The sequence below is a fragment of the Sorex araneus genome, chromosome 6 (assembly GCF_027595985.1).
Source record: "Sorex araneus isolate mSorAra2 chromosome 6, mSorAra2.pri, whole genome shotgun sequence".
NCBI classification, from domain to species: Eukaryota; Metazoa; Chordata; class Mammalia; order Eulipotyphla; family Soricidae; genus Sorex; species Sorex araneus.
This window is the reverse complement of record NC_073307.1, coordinates 59,664,793-59,690,035: the sequence shown is the minus strand read 5'-3', so window position 1 is coordinate 59,690,035 and position 25,243 is coordinate 59,664,793. Positions and strand designations below refer to the sequence as shown.

The window sequence follows — 25,243 nt, the reverse complement described above, 5'->3', positions numbered from 1 at the left end:
TGGGTTTGTGTGTGCGTGCAGCCTGATTCCATTTATACAAGGTTCTAGAACAGGCAGAACTAATTTATGGTGAGACAGTTCACAGTGGTGGCTAGCTCGAGGCCTGGGGAGGGTTCTGATTGGGAAGGGGCAGGAGAAGACGTTCTCAGATATGGGCCATTTCTCCCTGGATAGAAGTCTAGCGGTAGGGGGACAGGCATGAGTCAGACAATTCCATGGTATTCTGCACCATCTGTATTTCCCAGCCTGTAACTGACTGAACTCATCGCTCTGGGTTGAACTCCACCCACCGTTCCACCCGCTGCAGTGTTGGGGATGAGGTGAGCCGGCAGCTTCAGCTTCCTCAGAGATGCGTCAGTATGGTGATGGATGTGTCGAGGAAAGGGTAATTATAGAGATAAGTGATAAGGAGACATAGGGAAGCATTAATTATTGGTTCTGGGCTGAGTATTTGCTGTAGAATTCTTTTGGCTTTCATGTACACTCGGAAGAGTTGATAATAGCATGTTGGAGGGAAACGTGGAAGAAGGTGCTTCTTAAACCCAAACAGGAGCTTGCTTGCATGATTGCTTGTTTTTGCGAAAGGCGATGGCTGAGTGATGGAAAGCTGAGGACTGTAGACTCAGAAGCTTCAGAGCTGCACCTTGTGGGGGATGGATGAGGGCCAGGGACTCCCCAGAGCTCTGGGGAAGGAGGACTAGTTATACAGACCCCTTAGTTTCCTGCATGACACCTTGCACGTCTTCACAGCTCGGACTTGACTGTGTAACAGAGCTCCACAGCAGCTTTGGTGCTTGCTGCTGCCCTCCTGGGCACGAGAGTGGGGTGGGTGCGGGTGCTCACACCAATCTGCATGCAGGTTGGCCAGGCCCAGGGTCTTGTTGGAACTCAGCCCTTCACGCTGATCCGGCTTAGAGCAGATGAGGTATCAGAGAGGCTGGGCTGGCGAGTCAGGGGCCAGCCCGCGCCCTTCCATGACCAAATGCGCAGGGACTTGGAGATGTTCTGCTGGGGCTGAGAATTCAGCTCGTGAGCGCTGAGCGGATGTGCACGAAGCCTGGCCTGCTCTGAGCGCTTGAGGGAGACAGACACAGGTGTCAAGTTCCAAGGCGCTGCCTTGCTGCTGGGAGGTGCCCTTGAGAGAGGGTAAGTGGAGTCCCGGACTCCTCAGTGGAGAAGGACCCCCAGGGAGAGACCCTGAGAAGGAAGTGCTGAGCCTAGGGAACAGGCTGTGGGACTGTGAGGCTCCCTGGCGCTGTGCCTCTGTAACTCTTACCACACAGGGGCACGCAGGGTGGCTGAGGCAGGCAGTGCCAGGAACCTGTCCGTCACGACTCTGCTCCCGCAGCCTGGGGAAGGTCAGCACACACCTGCCTGCACGCCCCACTGGAGAATGCCAGCGCTGAGCCTGCTTTGTCCTGCGCACAGCTCTTCCTCATTCCACCATCTCGCAGTGTCTTGCGGTGCCGAGTGACTGTCGCTTCAAGGAAAATAGGCTTGAGCACGTGTTTCCTTTGCGGGGTGGTGCACCTCTTATCTTAGTTTCTTCTTAGGCCTGGAGATGCACTCCTTTCTTTCATTAAATACAGAAGCCTAGCAGTGTCCACAGTTTGATTTGCCCCTAATATGGGCAATGAAAAGACCTGTGTGCTCGATGGGCAGCAGCAGTTTTCAGTGTTCAGCTGCCCAGTCCCCACCTGGCCATGAGTTTGTTTGTGGTGATTGCACCCGTTGTGTGTTTGCCCTTCTCCCTGTGCCCCCAGAGAATGCCCTGCCTTCAGCCCTCTTGGTCTGAGGAGAGGGCCTTTGCGTGGGGTCCCTTGCTCATCTCCTGTATGGATTGGTGGGATGGTAGCATTAAGTCGAAGATAGGCATGGCCTGCTTCTCTGTGCAGGCCCAGCTCCCTGCGAACAGTTGGCTGAGCTCAGCTGACCCACCCTGCAGCTTCACTTCTGGGCCCTACAGCCCCGGGTGGGGGTGGGGATGGTGTCAGTACTTGCCCAGCTTTTGTGTCACTGCTCTCCTCACTGGTTGCCCTTCTCCCTTTTCTGCAGATGGTGCCCCCCGGGAAACACTCATGCATTTTGCTGTGCGGCTGGGACTGCTGAGGTTGACGTGGCTCCTCCTGCAGAAGCCTGGTGGCCGCAGAGCCCTCAGCGTCCACAACCAGGAAGGAGCGACACCTGGAAGCCTGGCCTTGGAGCGAGGGTACCACCAGCTGCACCAGCTCCTCACCCAGTAAGCTGCCTTCTCCCTGCTGCCTGGCCCCACCCCAGTTTGGCGTAGCTCCGCCCCTTGGCCTCTCGGTGTGAGTTTGCCAGGAATTCAAACCTCTGCTCTCTCCGCCTGGCCCACTCCTGCCCAGGGCTTGTCTCTTGAAGTTCTCCCTGTTCTGCCTCCCAGCCTTCACTGCTTCTGGTCTCTTCAGTTGTACCGGAAACTCAGTAAGTCTTGTCTATGGGGGTAGCATTCCGTGACCAGTGTCCAGCTCATCTTGGTGTCGGACAGAGGAAACAGATTATTCTCTTCCACCGCTGCCCTGAAAAAATCCTTTTGTGATTTTAAAATCGTTCATTGGAAGTGAATAATGTTGTAATTGCCTGCAGACACTGCACTGAGCATTTGAAGGTAATGTCCATGAATGAAGTCGAGAACGGCAGGTTCTCCATAGGGGAAGTGCTCAGGGCAGCGGGCAGGGGGAAATTCTGCCTGTGTGTTTGGCTTCAGGTGGTACACTTCCTGACAAGGAAGCTTGTCGGTCAAAACATATAAGAATGTTATTCTTGAATGAATAGAGGAATAAGGTATTATAATAGCAAAAGTGGTTATATATTTTTTTTAAATTTAGAAAAATGTAGAAATTTCAAATGTTGCTTCTCTCATTTAGTATATTGCTTATTCTTCTGTTGTGTGATATTCTCTTCTGTCACATAATGTGAGCATGAGTAAACCCCAGTGGCTTTGTTTTCTTTCTGGATTAAAGGGTCCCTTGTAAGTTAAGTCATGAGAATTGGGTGTTCCCAAATTCTCCTATAATTTGCTCATACTCGACTTAATTGAGTTGCACTGTACTTTATTTTGGAGTTTGTGTTGGGGGATGGGCTATCAGTGTGGAAGCCAGCAGGAGAGCTCAGAAAGTGACACTGTGCACTGTTACATAAACTGGGTTTTGTTTCGCTTCACTTGCTGAGCTTATCATTCTCCCTGTTAAGTCAGACAGGAAGTCCTTTGCAGGAGGCTTTCTGAGGGTAGTTGCAGGTACCAGGCATTGAGGCAGCAGGGTGACCTTTGGGTCCCTGAGCTCTCCTGGGACAGGGTCTAGAGACAGATGCGTCCTTGTGTGTCCGTCCTCACATCTGGCCCATGAGTGCACGTCTTGCTGGAACAACTCACCAGAGAAACGGACAGGCAGTTCAAGTGCAGTTCATTTCTCCTTGAACTTACGGCTGAGCCTGTTTTGGGAAGCAGAGTGGATCAGGATTGCCCTCCAGATGGGGCAGTGAGCTGTGCTGGGAGCTGATTGGACACTGCTGGGGTGTCCCAGGATGGGGCTGCGGCACTGAGGGGAGGAAGCGTGTGTGTGTTGTCCCTGGAGAACAGTGTCTGCCTGGCTCTGGAGTCCTGCCTCCTGGCCTCCTTGGAGTCAGAGAAATGGGTCAGGAAAGGCCCACCTGGGCGATTCTAGCTGCAGCCCCCTCAGTCAGTGCCAGCCCAAGCGGGGCCTGGTCTCCGGGTCACTGTTGCACAACTCAGAAGGGCCTGCCACGTCAGAGTTGGCTGTGAAAAATGGTGAGGGGTGACTTCACAACTCCCCAGTGCTACTGTCACTCTGGAAGAGTCTGCCTGGATTTTAGCCTTGAAGAGTTGGGGAAGATTGTCTGTGAGAGATCTGGGAGCGGATCCGGGACTCGGGGTGTGAGCAGAGGGAAATCCTGGGAGTTCCCCAAAGGGCTGGCCCTGGGGGCTGTTTTCTTTCCACTTTTGCATGACCAGTAATTATGCTTGGGTGTGGTAGGGGTCTTCAAATAAGAATCTTCAGGACATTCTTGAACTTAGTATTAAATCCTACCATACATCTGTTTTGGTTGTTTTGGGGCCAAACCTAGTGGTGCTCAGGGGTTTGATCCTAGCAGTACTTGTGGGGGGACCTTTCACTGCCGGGCTTCTGTCTGCTTTGCTTGCTCTCATCCCTCTGAACCATCTCTTTGGTCCCAGCATACGTTTTGGATGGTATCTGCTTTCTGGAAAAACCGTCCGCTTAGTTCAGTGACAAGAAAGGGAGGGATTTTATGGACTCAGTATTTGCTTGCTTTGGCTTGTCTTGGCATATCACAGAAGCGGCATGGCGTAATGGCCAGGTATGGCCAGTCTGGCCTGCGAAGTCTCAGCCCTGCTGCCATCCCTGAAGCTCCTAGGCCTTGTGTTGCTGGCAGGCTGTTTGCACAGTCTCTTCTCCTGATTTGAAGAAAGGAGCTAGTGGAACACTCTAGCTCCTGAGATTAGTAGGGGGAGAGCCATGTCTTTAGGCCCTGTGGAGCAAGTGCAGGGAGTGACCATTTAGCTGTGGGTTGCCTTGACTCCCTCTCAGAGCATGTCCGAGCCAGATTCTACCCAGTATATCACTTAACACGTGTGTTCTTCTTTTTTTTTTTTTTGCTTTTTGGGTCACACCTGGCGATGCACAGGGGTTACTCCTGGCTCTGCACTCAGGAACCACCCCTGGCCGTGCTCAGGGGGCCATATGGGATGCTGGGAATCGAACCCGGGTCAGCCGCGTGCAAGGCAAACGCCCTACCCGCTGTGCTATCTCTCCAGCCCCATTAACACATGTGTTCTTATTTTACTTACTTATTTTTTAGTTTTTGGACCATATCTGGTGATACTCAGGACTTACTCCTGTCTCCACATACTCTAGGAATTATTCCTGGTGGGGCTTAGGGATCCATATGTAGTGCTGGGGTTTGAACCCAGGTCGGCCCCATGTAAGGCAAGCCTGTACCTGTTGTACTGTCTCTCCAGCCTGATGCGAGTGTTTTCCAATGAGATTGACTGTGTTCCTGAATTATTCTGGCTGGGAGGCCAGGAGAGTCATCGTGGGGCCAGTGGCTGTGCCTGCAGGGCCTCACTGTCTGAGACTCTGTTCTTGGGCTTAGCTTTTCCAGCCGCCCATCTGGTTGCTACCATGGGCATGCTGGGCAGGAGGAGTCTTCTGGCGGTGGTGGGAAATCGGTGAAGGGACGTGTGTCAAGAATAGAAACGTCATCTGCTTTGTCCTGTTCTTAGCCCACTTCCTTTCTTGGCTTTTGTCAGATTTTCAGGCTTTCAGGCAGCACTTGGTAAGCATCTTAGAGGATTCCCTAGTGTCATAGGTGCCACTCCCAGAATGTGCTGCCGGTGGCACTGTCTGTGCCTGAGGGTTGGTAGTGCTGGGCCTGACTGCCCAGGAGACTTTTGGCTCTGGGGTACAAAAATACTTTGGTATTCCAAGAGCACATTTCAAAGTCTGTGTCCTTTAACTTGATCTCCTTTTCAGTGTCAGTTCATGAGTCTTGTGTGAGCGAATGCTTGCAGCACACCGGCCGCCAAGGTTGGTTTCAGCCTTCTGGGAGACACAGAGATAGATGTAAAGGGAGTCGCCCAGAGCCCACAGTCATTCCCAACTGCTTGACAGGACGGGAAAGGGAGCCGAAGCCGTGGAATCTGAGTGAATGGCAGTGAGGTGACGGTGACAGGCCTTGTCTCTGGTCCCCTCCTTCCTGAGGCAGCACCTTGCTCCGTGGTATATCCTCCAGCTCCGAGACCACCTCTAGGTACCAGAAAGATAGTTCAGCAGGGAGGGCGCTTGCTTGTATACGGAGAACTCAGGTTCGATCCTGGCACCCCATATGATCCCTAAAGCCACACCAGGAGTGACCCCTGAGCACAGAGCCAGAAATAGCCCCTGAGCACTTCTGGGTATGGCCAAAAAAAAAAAAAAAAAAACCCAAAACCAACCAATTAAGGCCCACCGCGGAGGACACATTGTTCCTCCTGCTCCCGAGGGAACCTGGTGAGCGGATAGAAGGGTGCTGTTCTGAGCGCGAATCGGACACTCTGCGCCTAAAGACTTTGAATTCAGAGACTTCTTACAGCAATGCACTGGGACTGTGAGCTGGGCTATGTAATTTCTGGCAGAATTTTCCCTGGACTTTATACAGATAATTGTCAGCAATGTGAAACGGTTCCATTTGAACAGGTCTGACTTGGAGGGGAAACTCCAAATAATAACAGTAAGTTTTTGTTGAAATATTGAAGGTCTTTAATGTAGCAGCCACCTCTGGACTGTGAACTAAGCAAAAGCCCCACGCTGCCCGACGCGGCGTGGCGTACACCATACTATGAGGCGCAGGAAGGGGGATGAGGGGGAAAAAGAAAAAAAGGGAAAAGGAAAAAGGAAAAAAATAAAAGAGAGAGAGAGAGAGTTATGTACTTGTAGCAGTGGGGCTACATATCTCTTCATTTCCAGCAATGAAAAACTAATTTTCAAATGTAGTAGGTCTGTCTCTCTTGGTTGGAAACTCCAACAACTATAGTGTGAGTTTTGTGTTGAATTATGGAATGTAATCAAGGTAAAGAAAAAATGAAGTGAAATTCATTAGTTATACAGTAGGGGGTAGGGGGTGGGGGCGGAGGGTATACTGGGGTTTCTGGTGGTGGAATATGGGCACTGGTGAAGGGATGGGTGTTTGAATATTGTATAACTGACATATAAACCTGAGAACTTTGTAACTTTCCACATGGTGATTTAATAAAAATTAAAAAAAAAAATAGAAGGGTGCTGTTATCTTTGCTCTGTAATAGAAACTACTGATGCCAGAAGGCAAAGGGAGGTACCCCAGCTCACAGGGCCAGAAGTCACAGGACCAGGTTCTGCTCTAAGCGGGATGGGCTGTGTGAGACCAGGACCATGAACATGTGCGGTGCATGGTAGTAGCCCAGTGACAACCACTCCCCAACTGCTTTCCACTGAGCAGGCCTGGCTCTCTCAGTGTGGTGCCCCGCTTCTAAGGCCCTCATACAGGAAGCTGGGCTCAGGGTCAGTACTCGAGTGGCTCCCCAGATGTTCTGTTAGTGTGACGGCTGGCCCTTGTCAGGTAGGTACACCTGACAGTTCTGCCCGGAAGCCCTCAGTGGCCCAGGTGAGGTAAGGGCATCTGACAGATCTGCCTGGAAGCCCTCAGTGGCCCAGGTGAGGAAGGGGCATCTGACAGATCTGCCCTGAAGCCCTCAGTGGCCCAGGTGAGGTAGGGGAGTCTGGCAGATCTGCCTGGGAACCCTTAGTGGGCCTTGGTGGTGCCAAACAAGCTGGAAGCCTTTATTTAGGAGGAAAAGGGTGGAACAAATGTGCTAACTCAAAATAATAGGCGGTGAGCCGGATTTTCCAACTTGCATCTCTCTGGCCTGTTCGTTAGTTGTGTTTTGGTCAAGAGCAGGCTTGGGTAGAGAGCTGAGTGGGCACTGGGAGGAGACAGGGAGAGTGTTTGTGCACTGAGCAAGGCCTGAGCCCCAGCAGTTCTTGCCATGGGCTCTCCTGCCCACCTTAGCACAGGTCCTCGGTGGGCACTGAGGGTGTGGGGGGAGAAAATAGAGCCCCAGAGTCCCTGGGCTCCCCCATACCTTGGAGCTAGCAGGCCTGTGCATAAGTGTGGCTTTGGATTGTTCTGAAACTGTAGCCATAGAGCCAGCAAACATAATGGGACAAGCCCATGGATTCTGGTAGCAATACCGAGGCTGCCAGAAGGGCAGGGAGGAGCAAGGCGGGGGTAGGGGTGGGGGGCGCAGTGGGTTATCAATGCTGGTCACAGGAGCTGTACCTTCTGTCTCACATCTCTGTCCGTGTACATCTTCTTGCTCCCTGACTCTGTGTTTGCACAGGGCCTGCCTGTGGTTTGTTGGGCTGCTGGGACCAATGTTTAAGCCTGAGGAGGTTTTTTTATTTCCCAAAGTGAAGCAAGATAGTTGTTATTGAATAAAAGTTACTTAAAAGGATGTGAAGGAAGAGGGGGTATATGTTCACGAGAGAACAAGGGAGCAGAAGAAACCGAGAGGCATAGAGGCAGGCAAGTGAGATAGGTGTTCAAGGGAGAACATGGACTAGAAGAGTGAGCCTGAGCTTCTCTTCAAGGAGTGTGAAGTCACAAAGCTTGACCTGTGTTAACAGACTCTCTATGGCAACAGCATGTGGTTTTGAAAATACTGATTTCTGACCTTACCGTACACTCAGGAGGCACTGAGAACCTGGAATCAGGTGCATGGAGGAATGAAGGCTGTTTGGCAGGGCCCACCCTCAGGACACAAACCTTCAGCAAAGTGACTGAGTGTTGGTATTGGCTCCATTTTGAAGTTTCCTTAAAGACACACCAATAAAAAGAACAACTTGACATTCCCCCCAGTCTTTTATTAGCACAAATAAAAACGATTCTTAAGCAAGGAAAAAAAATAGGTACATTGCATAAACATTTTGATTGATGTCACTCGTGGGCCAGAGTTGACATCCCCAACAGAAAATGAAGTTGCATGATAACAAATATGAGATGGCATAAAATGTAACTGATCTCATGTGTTTATTAGAATGTAATGGTTCCATTCTCAAAGTTTCAGCATAGGGTGAAAAACAGTGTCTCACATTCCCAGGCCCCAAGCCAATTAACCCCACACGAGCCCTCTGCCTCAGCAGTGAGATCTCTCTTTGGGCTGTGAAAAGTGACAGCTCCGTACAGTGTTTCTGCTAAAAACGTTCATACTGAAAAACATTTTCTAGAAAAAATTTTTTTTTCTAGAGAGATCTTTGTCCTTTTTTGCATGGGGCCATACCTAGCTATGTTCCAGGCCACCAGGTCCACACCTGAAGTTTGGGCTGGGATGTGTTGGGGGAAGGGTGTGAATCCTAGACTCCTTGCAAGCTAAGCATGTGCTCTCCCACTGTCCCCCCAACCCTGGGAGGAATTTTGTACTTAGGAGACTTGCTTTAGTGGGTCTTATAACCATTGTGGCTTTGAAATGCTTAGTTACGACTGTAAGCCAGCACTGTAAGTAATCGTTTTGACCAGAGTTTGTGTAAATATTTAGTGCCCACATAAATAAGCATGACTGCTCTAAGGAATTGTGTTCTTTTGGTGTGGGGGGTTGGGACAGCCACAGCCGGAGGTGCTCAGGGCTTACTCCTGGCTCTGCTCAGGCATCTCTCCTGAGCGTGCTCAGGAGACCTGTGATACTAGAGTTCCAACCAGGATCTGCCACAGGCAAGGGAACCCTTGGCTGGGTTCCATCTCTCTGGCTGGGGTGTTGTGCTCTTGAAATACTCACTTTAAGTGTATTTAGGTATTTGGAGAAAGAGGACAATGTATTTAAATATCATTTAAAAGTTTGTTCTTTTTGGCTTTGGGGCCATGCTAACTTGGTGTTCTGGTGTTGCTTGTTCCACTGTGCTGGGGATCGAGTCCGGATGCCCCAGGTGGAGCATGTATTCCTGCCCGCTGGGCTATTTCTCCCTCCCCCCATTACTTTCTAATAAGTCTTCAGACATTTATGTCTGGATTGAGAGTGATATATCATTATTCTTATACATGGTTTGGCTAGTTTTTTTCCCTACTTTTAAAATTGGGAGGTGATGGTATTCTTTTTGCTTTAAAATTCTTTCTCTAAATATGACTAATTTATACACAGACTTTGCCTTGAAAGATACATTATTAAAATGGGATGAGCCTTAGCTTAAAATTGATAAAGCTTACTTGATTTAGTAGTTAATGTTATATCTGTTTTATAACTGTTAGTTATAAAAAGTTTAATTTTTTTGGTATAATCTAACAGTTTTCCCCAAGTAAGCAATGCTGGCAGCCCCTGGGGGGCAGCACTCTCCTCAGTGCAATTGAGGGGTGCTTTCTATTTGTTTATTTAAGGAGGCAGGTTTCCAGAGGGCAGTGTGGGCCCTGAACCAAATGTATTTGGGAACCTCTGATCTAATGTCCATAGTTCTTCATTGTGTCCTTTAACTTTTTATAGACACTTGTTTCAAAAAAAGATAAAGGGTTCTTCCTAAAGTTATCTGGCTGGCCCAGTCTCTCTCACGGTTCCTGTTTCATGCTCAACTTATTTCTTTATTTTGCCCTTGAAAACTCACACATAGGGTGACTGGTTTCACATTACTACCTGCAACACTTTGCTCTTCTAGTAAATGTTCACTCATGAATTCCAATGACATATCGTCAGCCTTTCTGTGCTTAAGAGCACAGTTTCACGCATACCACCCCCCACGAGAGTGCCAGCAGCACTCAAGCCCCCAATAACAGCAGTTCTGCCATCTGAGTTTATGGGTTTGTTTCCTTTTTTTGGGGGCGGGCAGAGTTTGGGCAACACCCAACAGTTTTCGGGGCTCACTCCTGGTTCTCTCAGGGATCACTCTGGGGGTCTCGGGGACATGTGAGATGTGGGGGATCAAACCTGGGTCCTCTGCATGCACGGCTAACTCCCTCCCTGCTGTATAGTTGCTCTGGCCCCTTCTTTGGTTTGTCTGTCCCCTCACGTTGCATCTCTGCATCCCACACAGGAGTGAGGACACCCACAGCTTACTTGTCTTTTTCCTTCTGACAGACTTTGCATGACTCCCTCCTTTTGCATGGTACAAAAGGCTAGATTTGATTTGATTTTTTTTTTCCTTTCGTGGTTGAGTAGTATTCCATAGTGTATAGGAGATCACAAGTCTCCTGTATTTACATATTTAATTTGCCTATTGACACTTCTGCTGGTCTTAAAATCTGTCATGAAAGCACAGTAGGGGATTTGCCCTGAAGTTCTGTGGGGCACAGCAGGGCCCGCCATCATTTCTAGGGTTGGTGGTCCCTCCAAGGTGACCTGGTCACTCGCCAGGTCACATGCTCTGCAGACAGCAAGCCACATGTTCTTCAGTGCAACAAAGCTGATAATGTTTCTCAGTTCTGAGAAAACAGTTTCTCATCTGTAAAGTGACACATATGAAAACTTGTTCCTCCAACATCCTGTTAGGTCCTATCAGGTGCTTCGCAGGAACTCGGCCTTTTGTTTGGAGAGTAGGAAAGAAGGTTCCTTGAAAATTCAGCTCTGTAGGCAGGAACACTTTGCATGGTCATCTAGGCACGGAGGCTTTTCCCTTGCTTACCTTAACCCCCAACTATAACATTGTCTTAAAAAAAATTAGACAGAACTCCATTTCCTTGGATGAGGGAGTAGATAATGGTTGGGCAAGGCAGTCTGGGGGCCTGGCAGTACCTCACTTCCCAGGGCTCTGTCCTCTTCCCTCAGCCTTTTGGTGCACCCGAGAGTCTGGGATGGCCCCAAGGCACTGCTGAGAGGGCTGCCGTGCAGGAGGCGGGCCACTGGCAGACCCTCACAAGCCTGGGTCCCATCATACGCAAGCTTAACGTTCCCCCTGGGTCCATGAGGGCCTCTAAGTCATCAGGCCCAAGATTTTCTAGGTGGTGAAGTCAGTCAGGAACCAAGCTGACTGTACCTGACCTGAGGGCTCATTTTCTAACCATCAACACAGGAAGCGTTCCTGTTTATCCTCATTTAGTAGCAGAAAACTGGAAGAGCATCCTAGTGTGCAGTGGTGGTTCAGAGTATGCGCCCTGTCCTGCTGGGTGCCAGCCTGAGCGGTGGTCCCGTATGGAGGAAGGGAGGAAGGGTGAGAGAAACAGAGAGTCTGAGTGTGAGATGCACAAGCAGCTTCCTTCTTAGGTGGGTGTGGGCTGCACAGGCTTCTCCTCCCCCAGCATTTAGCCTTGCCCACCCCATTGCAGCGGGCAAATGTGGTTTCATGGAAGATATTGCAGTCGCCCTCAAAGAAGGAACTAGGTGCTGCTCATAGTTCCCGTAAGAAGACAGCAAAACACCCCTGGGGAGGGCTGGCCTGGATGTCTCTCTCCTCCCCCAGCCAGGTGATGGGGCTCGGGCCAGAAGAGGATGGGCTTGAGATACTCCGGGTGCTCGGACAGCGATAAGTGAGTATCAGCTGCTCAACTGTTGGTCCTCACTATTGATTTTTGACATTTGATCTGTCTGTCCTCCCTCTCCTTGAACTTACCCCTGCAAGGGTTGTAGTTATTACCAGAAAAACATTTTCCCTGCAGTTGTATTGCCAGGGTTTTCAGAGACACCAGCCCCCATCCACTGCTCTTGAATTGCCACATGCTGGCAAGGAAGGCCAGGGCTGGCCATTGGGTGGTGACATGACAGGCCAGAACGAGGGGGAGGCCACTCTGGCTTATTGCCTCGCTGTCCCACAGGGGCCTGATTCTGGGGACCCATGTGCTGTCCCACGGGGGCCTTGGTTCTGGGGGATCTATTTTTTGGTCCCAAAAACATTGACTCTGGGGAAGGGCAGCCATGATGCCATCTCTCAGCTTGTGTTTCTTTACATTCAGAAGATCACCCTGGATCCTCCAAAATTTGTGATAACAGAAAACTTCCACTACTGAGTCACCTCTGTTAACTGTTGCGTCACCAGTGTTGAGCGGCTTGAAGTTGTTGGCTGGCCCTGTGGGTCATGTAAAGGACAGAGACTTGGCTTAGGGGTGAGCTCAGTCTGGCTGGGCACAGCCCCCATCAGGCCTGTGACCCCTTACTGAAAAGTGGAAGGGCCTGTTAGCTGCATCAGGCAACCTTCCCTCAGAGCCACACTGGCAGCGCAGACAGCTGGCCTCCGTGGCCAGCCTCTCTTGGTACTTCACCATGCCTCTAGGAGCACAGGAGTCCGAAAGCTCCCTGAGATCTGAGTCTTCCCTCTGCCCCGGCTGTGGTTCTGTCACCCTGTCAACTCCTGGTTACCTGCTGATCTTGGCCCCTGTTCTCTGTCCTTTCCTGCTGCTTTGGTGATCAAAGCAGGCCCCTTCCCACTGCAGATGCTTCAGCTGTCAGCACTGCCGCCTTCTCTGGGTGTACATGTCTGTCTGTGTAACCTGTACTGGGAACCCGGACGCATCAGGGCCCAGCTGCCTGATAGGCCCATGTGTATTTCCACACAGGATCCCGGCAGAGGAGCATGGGGTAGGTCACTGTAGGGACTCATGCCTTCATTTTCTGGAAGTGGACATTTTGAGTTCTTTTAGATATAAACTTAAGAATAATCTGGACAAGACCTGTTTGTAGGTGGAGTTCATTTTTTTCTTGCTGCCAAGAACATCATCTGCAGTGACCTCTTTCCACCTGACTTCCAGGACACCACTGGTCATAGAAGCACCTGTGTATGCATTGGAGACAGATGTCCTGTGAGAGGTCTCTGCCTGCCCTGTTACTGTGTCCCAGGGACCCCAGGAGTGCCCAGGCCAGCCCTGGTCTCTGTCTGTGTCAGCAGTAGGCACTCATGAGGGATGGTTCTGCTGTTAAGGAAGGAGTTCTTTTTCCTTTTCCCTTTTTCTTCCTGTTCATGTGCTATACCCAACTGTTTTCAGGGCTGACTCCTGGCTCTGTGCTTAGGTGTCACTCTTAGCTGGGCTCTGGGGACCCTTATGAGGTGCTGTGGCTTGGACCTGGGCTGGGCACCTCAAGGCCAGTGCCTTCCCCGCTGCCCCACGGCCCCAACAGCACACTTCCTGGCATGCCCCGACTGCTGCTGTCAGGGGCCGCTCCTCCCAGTTCCTTCCTCTGCAAGTACTTACGACATTTTGCTTTTCACTTTGCTCGCTATTCCTGAACCCACAGAACATACTAACTTGCCTTGGAACTGATTGCTTGGAGTGAATTTAAAAATCTGCACATTAGCTTCTCACTCAGCCCGCCCTTGGCTGGTTTGCCAGACCTTGGTTCTGCAGCTATTTGCAGACTTTGGATCATATTTCTCAGAAGATTAAATGGCTTTAATGCCGAAAGTGCTCTGCAAAGTTGGCGTATTTCCCTGCATACTAGAGTGTTTCCAAGGAGGGTAGTGAGTTCTCCTGTTCCTCACTGGATTCAGGGAATCATGTATGTGCCACAGATGCTGACCACTGGATATTCAGGTGTTGTAGGAACAGTAGGAGGTGTCTTTTTTTATGTCTAAACTTAAAAAACATACAGTGAAGTGAAAAAATTTATTTTCAATTACAGTAGCGATGCGATTTGTATTTCATAGGTGCATAGCATGAGTCTAGACTAACAGGAGTTGACCATGAAAATCCAGTCCACCCTTCCCCATCCGTTACCTGCTTTGCCCACGCATATGTGAAATATGCCCTGAAAGAATGGGACATTTTGTCCAGGGGATCTGTTGCTGGTACCTTCCCCCCCCACTCACTCCCTCTCCTGACATTAAGAATGTAGAATGTGATTTCTGTGATCTGAGGGATCCTGCTGTGATCCTGGTCTATTCAAAAGTCTGCAGGCCCTGGGCCAGGGCTGATCTTTCATTCTTTGTCACTGGTTCCTGACAGGACAACTAGAAAGGCTAGCATAGGAAGTTAGAATTGAGTCTTTGTTTGCTCGGGCAGTGCTGGGATGAACCCCAGAACCTCTTAGTATGCTTCTGCTGAGCCGCACCCCCAGCCCCATGCTTTCAGAGTGATTTTATAGTGATTGAATCTGCCCTAGGCTTTGGATTAAAATTTCATATCATCTAAGTTTCATTTCCCAATGATAATTCATTTTTAGAGTTTTTTGCTTCTGTGATGAATTGGAAAAGCTTGAAAAATCTGGTCTTTCATAAATAGTTTAAGAAGCTTCCCTCGAACCCACTTTATTTATTATACAGTGCTAGATCCAGGGAGAGTTGATGTGTCATATGTTTCTGTAAAAACAGCAAACCAGAGAAAAGAGCCTTAAGAAAAAGCCATGTCAGCCTGCGAGGAAAGGATGCTGTTTTCTTTTCTGATTGGTTTATTTATTGTGTCTGTTCCTAAGTAACCGTTTCCACCACGGAGTTTGGGAGAGTGCTACATCAGGATCCGGGTTCTGTAAACACACCGAGTTTATTGGATGTGTTCAGTGTGAGTTCAAGTCAGTGTGCTGCCTGCTCAGGTTTGCCTGGAGCTGTGGACAGGAAGGATAGTGCTCTCCTGCCTGGATGGAGCCAGTGGCTCCCTCTGAGCCAGCTGTTCCACCAGAAGCCTCTGCTTGACCCCACTGGAGGCTGCTGTGCGCCCCCCTTTGCTCTCCTCTGCCTCCTCCCCCCATTCCATGGAGTGCAGATTCCCTGACGTGTGTGTGTGTGTGTGTGTGTGTGTGTGTGTGTGGCATTTTCTTTCCCCCCCTCCCCTGGGGGTGGGGGTGAGGCACACTCTTTTTCCTAATCAGTTTTATCCATTTAGAATTACTTTATCCACTTGTACTATTTCCCTCAATGTTCACAAGATTTTGTAAGCATTTTTCCAATGTAGAATTTGGTTTGTATCAACAATGATGATCTTTTGAAATAATGACACATACGTGTCTCACTTGTTACAGCACATTGGGCATTTGTGTGCAGAAGATGCCAAAGCAGTTAGTGAGCCCACGACTGTCCGGGATTGCCCAGCACCCTGAGCCCCACAGTATAGAAACAAGGCAGACTGTCCTCCATACAGGCCCTGTCCACACTCAGCTGATAGCGGCTGTGTGGGCACAGGAGCAGAGGCCATGGCCGGCTCAGTGGGGCTTGCCATGTTAGTTTGCTGCTTTGGTGAGGAGTGTGTGAGGCGGTTGGAGGGGCTGGGGGAGTCACTGTGGCTGGCAGGCCCCTTTAAAGTGGCCTAGTCACACCTGCGCATGCTGTCTCCGTGCCCTGGCTTAGGATAGAGAGAAGGATGACAGAGACGAGGAATTAGTATTTATTTTGGGGGGATTTTTTTTTCCTTTTTGGGTAACACCCGGTGATGCTCAGAGTTCCTCCTGGTTCTGCACTCAGGAGTTACTGCTGGCATGCTCAGGGGACCATATGGGATGCCGGGGATTGAACCCGGGTCGGACATGTACAAGGCAAACACCCTACCTGCTATACTATTGCTCCAGCACCAGCGGTTTTTAAACCACTCAGTTATGCACAATAAAATAATTCATAATGCCATCACCACCAGACAGGTTTATTCCATGATCAGGTATCACCTCCCCCATGGGTGGTTTTCATAGTTGCGAAAGCTGTTCCACTTTGTTTTTTGATACCTTCATCCAGCCATTCTCATCTATTTCTGTGGTGTCTAATTACCTTTGAGGTACTCTGAAAGCTTTTGTTATGAGTAAACCATTTACCTCATGCTGGATGTCTGAATTTTCCAATTACTTTTATTCATTCCATTTGGGGGCCTCCAAGCAGTGCTTGGGGGTCTGAGAGCCCTTCATGGTGATGTTTGGCAGACCAGGTCTGTGGTTCAGTGTGTGCTGTGCGTGCGGGAGGATGTGGTGCTGTCATGCCCCAGGGTGCCAGGGACACCCGCCACCTGACAGTGCCAGGAGCCTCTGGGGCTGTACCCAGGTATGGCCGGGGCCATGCAGTGCTATTGGTCAAACGGGGTCAGCTGCATCCTGGCACGTGCCCCTTTACTGTTCCTCTGGTCCCTCTAGTTAAAATAATGAATGCTTCAGTGAGTCTGATTTTTCCACTTCTTGATTTTACTTTATTTCTGTATAAATTTATTCATAATTTATTTTTAATTTTAAAATTACATTTATAATTTATTTCTTTATAAATTCCAAGCACTTGAATAATAGATCAAAGAAGCTAACATTTTAACCTTAGAATTCACTGCCGTCTTGCCAGCCCTTCATGGTAGCTGTTAAAATTTTTTCTTTTTGAGGGGCTGGAGAGATAGCACAGTGGGTAGGGTGTTTGTCTTGCACGCGGCTGACCCGGGTTCAAATCCCAGCATCCCATATGGTCCCCTGAGCACGGCCAGGGGTAATTCCTGAGTGCAGAGCCAGGAGTAACCCCTGTGCATCGCCAGGTGTGACCCAAAAAGAAAAAAAAATTTTTTTTTTTCTTTTTGGTACCAGAGCAATAGTACAGCGGGTAGGGCACATGCTTTGCAAGCAGCTGCTTTGCATGCAGCTGACCCAGGTTCAATCCCTGGCACTCCATATTATCCCGTAGCACCACTCGGAGTGATTCCTGAGGGCAGAACCAGAAGTAGCCTCTGAGCGTGGCTGGGTGTGGCTACCCTCCCCAACCACATATACCCCACAAACAAATTTCTAAGACCCCAAAAGCAGTGCAGTGCGATGAGACCAGAAAATGCAGAGTTCTGGCCGCTGGAGGAGCAGGGTACTTTCAAAGCCCCAGAGCCCCCAAGAAAGGGAGAAGAGAAAGATGTCTGCTTAGTACCATGGGCCCCAAACAGTATCCCCACATCCATACTGCACAGAGGTCTAGAACCCACAGCCCCTTCCCACACACACTGAACCCCAGCATGCACACACCAAAGGCATTTGTTTTGTTTCATCCGGCTACACTGTCGCAGACAGAGCAGATGTGGAAGGAGGTCAGTGTGTTGTTTGGAAAGGGGAGCCCAAATTTTGACTTCATGCAGGCCTTTGTCTGTGCTGGGCCCTGGCTCTCGGCATTGTCTCTTGAGGCTCCGGGCAGAGTCATCCCAGGGCTCTGATTGTCTTCATTCAGGGGAGCTGTGTGTGCAGGGTCAGCTCTGCTGGTTTCCATTCTCTGTGCTTCTTCTCAGAGGCTCTCCAGCTGTGACATGGGGTACACTTGTTCTCTCCTGTTACAGCATTAGAAGCCCATGCTCCCTGAGGTATTCCGCAGGTAATAATGTTGCATGTCAGTGAAGTGCCGTGTAAAATGGCTAAATGTCCCCCAGGAGTAAAACTCCTCCTCCTTGACTCTCCTTCTGTGTCTGTAGGAGTGTCAGCCACACCACACCAATTGGCCACGAGATTAGTGTTTGACCTCAGAGAGGGTGTGGACCCGCCCTGGTGTCTGCAGATCTCGGCAGAGTCCCTGAGTTACCGGGTTGTTGGCTGGCTTCCTCTGAGCAACCCTTGTTGCTGCCTTTGCTCCACCTGCCTGCTGGGGCTCCTTTGTGTGGGCCTGTATCAGGGAGGGGAAAGAGCAGGCATTGGGCAGGACCCTCAGCAGGGCAGAAGGGATGGCAGGCCGCTTCTCGTTGGCTAGCACTGGTTTCACCCTCTCGAGTGGCTCTGCCTTTATTCCTCCTCTCAGGGCAGGGTGACATGGAGCGAGAGCAGTGAGACATGGTGGCATGCTCACCACTGGCCAGTGAAGTGCTGGCCCTAGCCGTGCATGGTGTCATACACAGAGCAGCGACTCCCCGTGGAGGACTTCAGGCTCTGACAGGGAGGACAGTGCGGGAAGGCTGCTCCCCTGTCTTCTGGTGCCCCGGCCAGCCCGGCCCTGTTTCCCTGTGCCCACAAGTCCTGCCTCTGGGGAGAAGCGAAGCTGACATGTGGCTTCTTGGCGAATGTCCTGGGCAGATGCACCTTCCAGAGCGAAGGGAGAGCCTGAGTGCTGTGGTATCCCAGCCAGGGCTCGGATTCCAGTCAGAGCGAAGGGTCTCTGACAGCAGCGAACTGCAGAACAAGACTTTGTGAAGGGACGCAAGGCATCTCCCAGAAGTGGTTGTTTGCTCCCCTATGCCTAGCAGCATTGTTTGTATGTGACATGTGTGAGTTGATGTGAGTTGAGCAGAATGGCTGCTTGGTGCCAGAATGACAGCTGCTGCCACAGAGGCCTGAGTGCCTCCCTGGTCCTGTCCTAGCTGGGAGTAGCCGAGTATCCAGGTGTGGATATAAAAAAGTGATGCCCACACTCTGCCAACTCCCCCTTTAAAAAAATTCTTGAATTTTTGGAACCAAATGCTGATTCAGAACAGGATTTATAGTATCAGGACTTCATCCTAGTTCTTTCTGTTATAGACACTGGGGTTACACTGTCTCATTTTTATTGTTTTGCTTTGGGGACCATACCAGGCAGTGCTCAGGGACCCCACCCCCCTGACCCCCAGCAAGATTCCAGAGATTGCCGGCCAGCCCTTTGAGCTCACTCTCTGGCCCTGAAGAGATGAGCTCTTTCCTTCCTCGTGTTGTCGACTGCACGTGCGGGAGAAGCCTTGCTCCTGTCCCCATCCCCTTCTCACTAGCATGTTGGTGTCCTCAGACTGCACTCTGTCCTGGCCTTCTGTGGTTCCCTCTCACACGGAACCCCTGTGCTCTGATGGGACTTCCTGGAGAGTTTTGGGTCATTGGAGCAGCCTCTTGAGGGTGGGGTTGGAAGTTGTCTGCGGGATGCCAAGGGTGAGACACCACCCAGAGTGGACGCACATGTATTGACCAGATGACTTGTCTCCAGGGAGGATGCAGGGGAGCCTGACTGCTGGAGCTGCCTCTCCCAGGAGGTCCCATGTGGGAGCTGCTCCCTGAAGCACCGCCGAGACCTGGACGTCTATACCCTCACCTCCGAGTCTGGAGCACAGCACGGGCCTGCCTCTTTCCCAGAAGGCTGCACAGCACCTGTTTCCAAGCTTAGGAACCTTCAGCAGCAGCTCATGGTAAGGAGGAAAAGGGCCATCATCAGGCTCTTGGGTCCTCTCCTGTGGTCTCTGGGCAGACAGGCCTCACCTCATGCATCAAATGTGGGGGCGACAGAGGTCATGAAATCTCCAGACACCTACCACAGTGTGTGTGACTTGAGTGCCGTTTCTCTGGCCCAAAGGAAATTGATCTGTCCAGTTTGATTTTTCTAAACCGAGTGGGAGGGCTGGCAAAGAACAGGGTCTGAGGTTGCTCAGAAAGCCTTTTCTCAGCTCCTCTCAGGAACAAACGGAGAGGGGCAGGAAGATGAAGCTCTCGAAATCCTCTCTCGCACCCTCAAGGTACAGTCCTTGCCAGCCGAGCCAGTGCTGCAGCAGTCAGTACAGATGGCAGAGATGCACTGGGCGCGCCGCTCTTGGCCGCAGAATCCCAGGGGCTGTGTTTAGATCATCTTTCCACCCAGTTAATTTCAGAACTGATTTGATTTGGAACATGCTTGGCAGTAATTTCATTTAAGGCCCTATAGGGTCAGCTCAGTGCAGGCCTTCCTTGGGAGCAGTGGCAGGACCAGAGCCTAAGAGCCCACAAAAGGGCCGTTGTGTTTCCCTGGACCAGCTGCCAGGTTTTGGGCTTTCCCCCGAACCCTTGCCTCTGGCTGAGGGTGACTGTGGAGAGAAACGGAGCAGATGCCAAAGCTCCCTGCCCGGTTCTGGGACCCCAGGAAGTAATGGATGTGGGGCCATATGATGACACCCCTTTATACACGTGTAATTTTTGGTTATTTATAACCTACTATAACAGGTTTTAATAATTTTATGGACTCAGTATTATATTTCCACTAAACTCTTCTGTAATATGTTCTTCAGAATTGTATGGGACAATAGTGTTTTCCATCAGGGCCAGGGTTATTTAAACCATTCTAATGTGGCTGGTTGTGTTTCTCTGCATTGTATATTAAAAAAACCAGCCAGTTTTCAATTTGCAGAAACTGCCAGGGATGTGGCTCAGTGGTAGACCACTTGCCTGTGTGACCTTTCTATCCTTAGCTCTGTTAAAAAAAAAAAAAGGTTCCAACAACAAATTTTGAGATGGTCTCTAATATCCCCAAGCTGCAATAACATCTGTGAATAATAAAAAAATTAGGTATTCTGAGTTGCTATGTTCTCATTTATTCAGTATTCACCATTAGCAGAGGAGCAACTTTATCAAAAAGTTCAGTAACACGTCATTGTTATTGAACCCACCTCTCCCAGCTGGATTGGGTGGGGGTGGACAGAGGGCCTGGGTGAGAAGCTTGGGTAGGTGGAGGACCTGCAGAGCTGCTGCTTTCTTGGGTCTGTGTTCCTGCCTGTCTGCAGCTCCTCTAAAGGCCTTCCCAGACTCCTTTCTCAGCTGCATGCTTGATGGCAGTCACTGTTCCCTTATTAGTATTGCTCTTTTATTAGTATTACTATCTTGTTTCGGTTTTTGGGCAGTGCTCAGGGTTTACTCTTAGCTCTTCACTCAGGGATCACCCCTGGTGGATCTCGGGGGACCCTGTGGGATGCCCGGGATCAAACCTGGATAAGTCCCTTGCAAGGCAAGTGCCCTCCCCACTGTAGTATTGCTCTGGCCCCAGTATTGCTATTCTCAAAAGGAAGTATTGAGGGTCACTTTAGCCTCCTTTCTAAAGTCTGCTCACAATGCAGAGAATTGTTTTCTTGTCTCTGTCACTTTGTCTTGTGCAGCTGTCAGGGAAGAGCAGGCAGGACCTCGAGAAAATGGAGCTGGGTTACTCCGACCTGCTCGTGCTGAGCACAGTTGTGGTGGTGCCTGTCTCTCTCCTGGGGACGGACATCTTCCCCAGACAGGCTTCTGACAGTGTCTTTGGTTTCTCCTAGAAAACCCACCTCAAGCCGATGGACAATCCTATGCCCCTGATGGTGACAGCGCAGGATCCTCCTCATCTGCCCAGTGCCGCGGCTCCCAGTGACAGCTGTCCTCCCTGCCCCGCAGAGCCCGAAGCTGGCCAGCAGCTCTCTCCTCCTGCAGATTCTGACCATGCTCCCAGCCACTTCAGGAGCCCTGTGGGGCCGGCAGGGGCTTCCGGGAACCTGTCCAGTGTGATTAAGGGAGAGAGCACAGGCCATTCCTGTCAGGAGGGAATGAGGAGTGCCGAGAGGGAAGGAGGGGAGGCAGCGCTGCTGTCTCCGGCAGACTCTGGTGAGGGAAGGGGCCTTGGAGGCCTTCTGGCGGGGGGCACCCAACACAAAGGGGCTGGAGTGAGATGTCCTGGGGGCACAGAGCAGGAGCCCCCAGCGAGTGGAGATGCTCCTTTGCTTGGGCTTCAGCTCTTAGAGTCGGGGATAGCCCAGCCTGACTCTGCAGAAGTACCGGCGGTTGGTGCAGCTGCGGGAGACGGGGTCCCTGAGCCTGCAGCAGTGACTGAGTGTCGACCCAGGAGCCTGGCTGCTGCTGTCCCCGGGGTGGTGCCCGAAGCAGGCAGAAATGTTGGGGACAGGCTGGAGAACCTCGGCAGTGGCGTAGCTGGTGTCTCTGATGCCAGTGTCACCAGCAGCCATGTCCCCACCACCGGATCCTTGGGGAGTGATGCACCTTCTAGCTCTTCCCTGGCTTTCAGCGGCAGAGAGCCCATCCCCGGAAGCTCTGTGGGCGCAGGCAGTTCAGGGAGCACTGGTACTGCAACACACCAGGACCCTTGCCAGGATGGAGCTGTCGCCCATGGGGAGGCTGCCGGCACGGCAGGCCGCTGCCCTGACTGCAGCTCTCCCAGGCCAGAAGCAGGTGTCCTGCCTCAGAAGTCACAGCCCGATTCCCTGCCGCTTCCCAGCCCACCGCCTGACTGCTGCCCCAGAGGAGGGGACCCACCTGGCACTGTTGCTGCTGCCACCTCCACTGTGCCACAGAGCAAGCTGACTTCAGGTGGTGTGGGGGCTGTGGAACCCTCTGCTCCCAGTGTTACCCTGCAGGCAGAGAGCGCCCCCATAGAGGGTCCCCGAGTACAGCTTTCCACTGCCGGCTGCTGCCCAGGGCCCCCCACGGGCCCAGCCACCCCTGACTCTGACAGCACCCCCTGGGAGCCTGTGGACTGGGGGCCTCTCAGTGTTTCAGATACAGAAGGCCATGGAAGAGACTGGAAGCCAGCCGGGTCTCTGACCACTCCACTGGAGGGGACTCTGCACCCACATCTTGTCCCCAGTATGGAGTCAGAACTGGGCTCGGGCCAGGTGGTGACATCAGACAGGACTTTCTCTCCAGCAGGCAGTGTGGGCAGTGAATCAGTAACCAGAGATGACGTGCTGGTGTCTGTCCCCTCCCAGAAGGAAAAGGGAACAGCAACTCCTGGGCCTCCTGGGCCTTCAGCCGACGGACATGATCCGCACAGAGAGGTTCCAGCCTGGGAGGAGCAGCTGCTGCCAGACCACCCTGCCCACCAGCCCGGGCACAGCCCTGCGCACGACCTGCCGCCCAGCATGGGGAATGCCAGCCCCGCTGGCCTGGGGAGTGATACTGAGGACCCCTGTGCCCCTGCAGCCCCCAGGGGCCCAAGTAGTGACGGGGACACCGGTCCTTCCCTGTTGAGTGGGGGCAAGGTGCTGTTGGCCTCGGATTTTATTTTGAAGGAAGATGGAAGAACCCCGATGGTTCTGGAAAGCTCTGCAGCCCAGGGGCCAGAGGACAAGGGTGAAGCGACACTGAGTTCCTCCATGCAGGAAGTTGCTCCTTCTGCTGGCACTTTGCTGGGAGAGCAGCGAGTGCCCCCTGGACAGCAGGCACCAGGACACCAGCTAGAGCCGAGCTCCTCTGCCTGTGCCCAGGACAAGGCCCTTTCCAGGCCCCCCCTGGGCGTGCCCCTGGCCTCTCAGTCCACAGAGCACCAGCAGAACAAGGAAGTGGCCTTGCCAGACGTGCTGCCCCCTGCAGGGGCTGCTGCTCAGCATGCGCTGCCCACTGTGGACTCCAGCCCCAGGACCCCAGGGGCAGAGCAGAGCAGCCCAGAAGCGGCAGAGGCTCTTCTTCACCCGCGCTGCACTCTGGATGCCGCAGTGGAAAACACTCCAGCCCAGGGCAGCAGTGCAGTCTCCGCGGCCAGAGGGACCGAGCGGTCACACAGCTCCTGCGATATCCCGCGCCCAAAAGTCTCCTGGGGCCAGGTGACGGCTCTGAACCCAGACTTGCCAGAGGCTTCCCCAAGCCCAGGGATGCCAGGGTGGCAGGCTGCTGTAGCCGCAGAGGGCGCGCTGGATATAGCCCCACTGCAGCCTGTGGTCGGAGTGGGCCCGGTCCCTGCCGCCCCTGCCCTGCAGATGCCCCCCAGAGCGTGCACGGACCGCACTATTGAGGAGGCTGCGAGTCGCATCGTGAATGCTGTCATCCAGCAGGTCAGGGCCTCAGGAGCTCTGGGCATGGCCGGGAGTGGCCATCCCCTGTCGCCGTCTGCTCTAGCGGAGCTGGACGCAGCATCAGAACAGCCGCAAGAGCTTGCCCCTGTTGGGACCACAGGGGCCATCCTGCCTGGGGAGACCCCCTCGAGAGCCAGTGTTCATGAAGACCCCGTAACCCTCTCTGGGAGGGAGGAGCCAGAGAGGAAGCTCCCATGTGTGCCAGGACCTGCGCTGGCAGCAGGTCAGTGGGGCCGATGCTCAGCAAAACTTGAAGAGCTGCTTCCTTGAGGGCCTCTTCCGGGATGTATGTGTTGGACTGTGTGTGCGTGATGTGTATTGTGTGTGTCTGGGCTGTATGTGTAGTATGTGTGCATGGTATGTGCTGGGCTGTGTGTGCACAGTGTGTGCTGTGTGTGTGATGGGCTCTGTGTGTAGTATGTGTGCATGGTATGTGCTGGGTTGTGTGTGCGTGGTATGTGCTGTGTGTGTGATGGGCTGTATGTGTGTGGTGTGTGCTGTGTGTGTGATGGGCTGTATGTGTGTGGTGTGTGCTGTGTGTGATGGGCTATGTGTGCACAATGTGTGCTGTGTGTGTGATGGGCTGTGTGTGCACAGTGTGTGCTGTGTGTGATGTGCTGTGTGTGTGATGGGCTGTGTGTGCACAGTGTGTGTGTGTGCTATGTGTGTCTGTGTATACTCCATTGTGTGTGTCCTGTGTTCTCTACCATGTCATGTACCATGGCTGTGTTCTGCACACATACATTTGTGTGCGTGTGTGTGCTGTGTGTGTGATGGGCTGTATGTGTGTGCTGTGTGCTGTGTGTGTGATGGACTGTATGTGTGTGATGTGTGCTGTGTGTGATGGGCTATGTGTGCCATGTGTCTGTCTCTGGGCTGTGCCATGTGTCTGGGCTGTGCTGTGGGTCTGGGCTGTGCTGTGTGTGTTCTGCTAGCCGACAAGGGTGTCTTTGTCTTTGCTGGCAGTGGCTCCTGTTCATTGGGTAGCTTGTCAGGTGAGCCCTTGCTGCTGCCAGGAGGCACGTCTCCCGGGGTGGCCAGCGCCGGCTTCCTGTCCTGTAGTCTTTAGCCCGCCGCACTCTGGCCATCCCACAGTGCAGCATTTGGTCATCCCTCTTCTTAAGCCCAGAGAACTCTTCCCAGTCAGCCCAGCTGCCGCCTTTTAGCACAGTGAGATCTGAGTGGGTTCAGAAGTGGCTTTGAGCAGCGTTCCCAGCTGCCCTCCAGCCCCACCCCCAGATGACAGTGTTACCTGGTTGGTGAGGATGGGGGATGGGCCTGTCTTCTGCCCACTGCGGACCTCTAGCACCCTGCCTGCCGAGGGCTCCCGTCAGAAGTGCAGGGGAGGATGCAGGATTTCCGCCCCAGCCCTGGGCCGTGG

General features: G+C 52.0%; 1 protein-coding gene across 6 annotated transcripts in view; it reads left to right on the top strand.

The window, feature by feature from the left end:
• The window catches only part of AKAP13 (A-kinase anchoring protein 13), a 181,033-nt gene that overhangs the window by 81,441 nt on the left and 74,349 nt on the right, over positions 1-25,243 (top strand). For all 6 annotated transcript variants that reach the window (XM_055142067.1, XM_055142066.1, XM_055142065.1 and 3 more), the window contains exons 5-7: positions 2,056-2,239; positions 19,278-19,476; positions 21,340-24,085. In XM_055142067.1, coding sequence (XP_054998042.1) covers positions 2,056-2,239; positions 19,278-19,476; positions 21,340-24,085 — 3,129 coding nt within the window. The remainder of the gene's footprint in view (positions 1-2,055; positions 2,240-19,277; positions 19,477-21,339; positions 24,086-25,243) is intronic.